Genomic DNA, 3,387 nt, shown 5'->3' with positions numbered 1-3,387 from the left:
CCGCCCGCCAAGTCGGGCCGCGCGGCTCAGACACGGGCGGGATCTGCTTTGGCGGCGGCTGCTGGTCCCCGGGGCTCCCACGGGTAGCGCCTAGGGCCGCGCGGGGAAGTGCCCGGGAGGGTGGCAGCGCTAGTTCAGCAACGCGCGCGCCCGCACCGCCGGTACCTGCGCCCGGGCGGTGCTGGGGGCAGCGGCGCCGCTCGGCTTCTCTCTCTGCGGCCTTTGCTGCGAGTCGGCGAGAAGCAGCGATCGGGGCGGGCTAGCGGATCGCCGCTTTTGTCAAGCGTCGGGGAGTCGGTGGAGCGGGGGGCGGGCGCCATGTGTTCAGTCTGCGGGTCCCGACGACACCGGAGTAGCGGGGCTGAGACACGGCCCCCGGACTGCCCCGCCGGGCGCGGCCGGGATGCGTGGGGCGCGGAGTCCCGCTCAGTCCCGCTCGCTTGCGAGCTTGGCCGGTCTCTGCGCGGCCGAGTCTGGGGCCGGCTGTAGTTTTGCTGGCGGTTTTGTCAGTTTGAAATCGCTCCCGTATTAAGGCCCTTCCAGCCCATCCAAGGAAGAAAACTAAAACAAGACAGAGGAACCGACAGGAGAACGAGAGCGGGCAGACCGCGGAAACTAGACTTCTGTAGTGTGAGAAACGGATTGCAGATTTCACATAAGTCCCCACCTTGTTTAAAGCGTCCCGCGTTTCGAGTGCAGTTTGCTCCTGCGAAATGTCACCAAATAGCTTGCGTTTAAGGGGATCTTTTCCGCCAATCTACCTACTTACTCGCCTACGCCTGTGAAACCTGCTTGGGCGTCTCTGCAGTGCAGGGGAATGTTACCGGGACTTTCAGGTCACAGGATATCGTTTGCTTTTTTCCCCAAGGAATTTCTTTTCCATCAGGTTCAAAGTCCCTGGGAACAGTGTCAAACAGCCCTGTGGATATAGGCGTGTTCCTCCCAATCGTATCGATGCAGGTGATTAAAAAACAAAAATGAGTTTCCTAAAATCCACCCGCCGTCCGGGGTCCTTGGAGCCAGACTTCCCAGAGCGGACTGATCCCCAAGCTAGGCAGGATGCGGGAAACGCCAGCCCTGAGCAAGCTGTCTGCCCGTGTGCTCCCTGGAAGCAACCTAACCACGGCGGGATAGACGGGGTGCTCCTGGGGGATTAAGCGGGTCCCGCTCACCCGCTCTCCAGCTAGGGGAGCCGCCCCCCCCCGCCCCCCACCTCGTAAGTGCTCGACAGGTTGGTAGATTTAGCCACCCCAAAGCATTGTCAGGCAGACAGCCCGTCACCTAGGCCAGGAAAAGGGACCGGGAAGAAATCTATTCGTCTCCCGAGACGCCGGGCATCTGCGTGTGTCCCTCTAGCTCGTGACACCGCTTCCAAACCCTTGCTTGTGCCCGAGCCCCCCTCTATTTAAAACTCTCCTAACCACGACCAGACGCTCCGCGCTCATTGTCTGAGAGCCGCCGAGGGCCGCCATTTCAGGATTTTTTCGGAGAAGTTTCGAGAAAAGAAAACCCCGCACCGAGTCCGGAAGAGTGATTCCACTTTCTCTTAGTTTCTCCTCATTTATTCAGTGCTGCAGATCCACTTATTGCTTTGCCTGTAGGCTTGCGTTTTTCTGAACGCTTCCTGTCCGCTGTTCTGTTCCAGTTCTTTCTTCTCCATTCAAATAAAATAAAGTAAAACCGCATAGCAGTTTGTGTTTCGTTTGGCCAACCATGACCTCCTACCTTCTGTCCTAGGCACCTCTGCACCATTCGCGATATTATTTTTATTCAGATGAACTAGGGAATGTGTAGAAGGAGTTTGACCTTGAGAAGTTAGGTTCTTTTTTTTCCTTTTCTTACTACGAACTTGCTGCCCAAACGACCGGTGCATACATATTGTCTAAGTGCGGCCGTCCGTGTAGGGCTGCGCTGCACACGGGTGGCCACGGGTGCACTGTGCACGGGGGGCACGGCCACGCTCTACACGAACGCGCACAGCAGCATCCTGCGGCATTAGCTGAGCAGCGAGTTCGTAGGAAGAAGAACAAGGACAAGACTTCCTACGGTTAAACTCTTTTACGTGCATTTGTACGTGTCTGCAGACGAGATGAATCTCAAATAGCTGCTCTGTGAACACCCGCCTCGCGTGCAGTGTTTGAATGAATTTCCAGGCATCTGCCTGAGCTAAACCTGACATTCAGCGGGTTTTCTCTCCGAGGCTAAAACGATGCTGCGCTTGCAAAAGCAAATGAAAAATCTTCGAAATACGGGAGACTTTATAAATATATTTGAACTCCCGCAAAATGTCACATTCAGACCTTGCAGCCCGATTGTTCCGAAGGGGGTTGAGCAAAGACTGGCCAGGCGGGGTAACGCTTGCGAGACGCAGCGAGGACCTTTTCAAGCGGGACGCCGCTGTCCCGGCCGGCAGCAGCCAGGGCATTAACGTGGCACGCGCTGGGTTTTCTAACCCGCACCATTCCCCACTTTTCGATCCCAGATTTTCAAGCCCTTTCAAATGCAGCGTTTGGTGCTTAGTGACCGACAGTCCGCAGCAAAGGCGGGCGCGGAGACTGGCCAAATGTGGGAGCTGCTCCCCTCTGTCCTTATGGGCGCACATTTCCTAGGATCCTCCGTTCTTCAAAGAGTTAACCCAGTCCGGTACTCCGAGGCCCGACTGGCCGCGCTCAGCTCCCTCCCCTGCTCATTGGGTTTTGGGTCTTTCTCCTTCCCGGCCTCCCATTGGCCACAGCTGCTTCCCCCCCCCCCCCCTTTGGCCCCCGGCCCTCCCCCCCCCCCCCTCGACAGGCCCACGCACCCTGCCTAACCCGGGGGGGGGGGGGGGGAATTTCCCAGAAGTTTGGATCCATCAGAGAGAGAGAGGAGGAAAGGGGAGGGGAAAAGATGCACTGCAGCCTGGGCCCCTCTGAGCCCGTGCCCCGCACAGCTCCCACCGCGGCGCGCCCCATGTAGCTCCTTCCCGGCGCGGGCTGGGGGAGAGGGCGAGCCGCTCTGCCGCTGCTTGCTCGCCCGGCGGAGGGCTGCGCTGCGGGTAAGATGAGCGAGCGGAGAAGGTCGGCAGTGGCCCTCAGCTCCCGAGCGCACGCCTTCTCGGTGGAAGCCTTGATTGGGACGAATAAAAAGAGGAAGCTGCGGGACTGGGAGGACAAGGGCCTGGACCTGTCCATGGAAAGCCTCAGCCCCGGCGGCCAGCTGGGTGAGAATGAAGACCCGACGCCGTGCCTGGATCTCCATCCTGGTTAGTGCCGCGCCGGCCTCCTGCTGCACGGGGCCTGCGGAGAGGCCCGGGGGAGGCCGCTGCATGCTCCCCAGCCCTTCCCCTCGCCTGCACGGCAGGGCCAGGTCCTGCGGGCCGCGCCGTGCCCCCGCCCGGGCCGGCCAGCG

General features: G+C 59.8%; 1 protein-coding gene across 1 annotated transcript in view; it reads left to right on the top strand.

The window, feature by feature from the left end:
* The first annotated feature begins 2,873 nt into the window (after positions 1 to 2,873).
* Positions 2,874 to 3,387, top strand: part of TBX15 (T-box 15) — a 219,206-nt gene continuing 218,692 nt past the window's right edge. The window contains exon 1 of the mRNA XM_019527667.1: positions 2,874 to 3,241. Within this exon, the coding sequence (XP_019383212.1) occupies positions 3,040 to 3,241 (202 nt within the window). The 5' untranslated portion in view covers positions 2,874 to 3,039. The remainder of the gene's footprint in view (positions 3,242 to 3,387) is intronic.

Source organism: Gavialis gangeticus, unplaced genomic scaffold (genome assembly GCF_001723915.1).
Source record: "Gavialis gangeticus isolate Ggan-Ray unplaced genomic scaffold, GavGan_comp1, whole genome shotgun sequence".
Taxonomy (NCBI): Eukaryota; Metazoa; Chordata; order Crocodylia; family Gavialidae; genus Gavialis; species Gavialis gangeticus.
The sequence above is the reverse complement of the archived record's forward strand: the minus strand, read 5'-3'. Positions and strand labels throughout refer to the sequence as shown.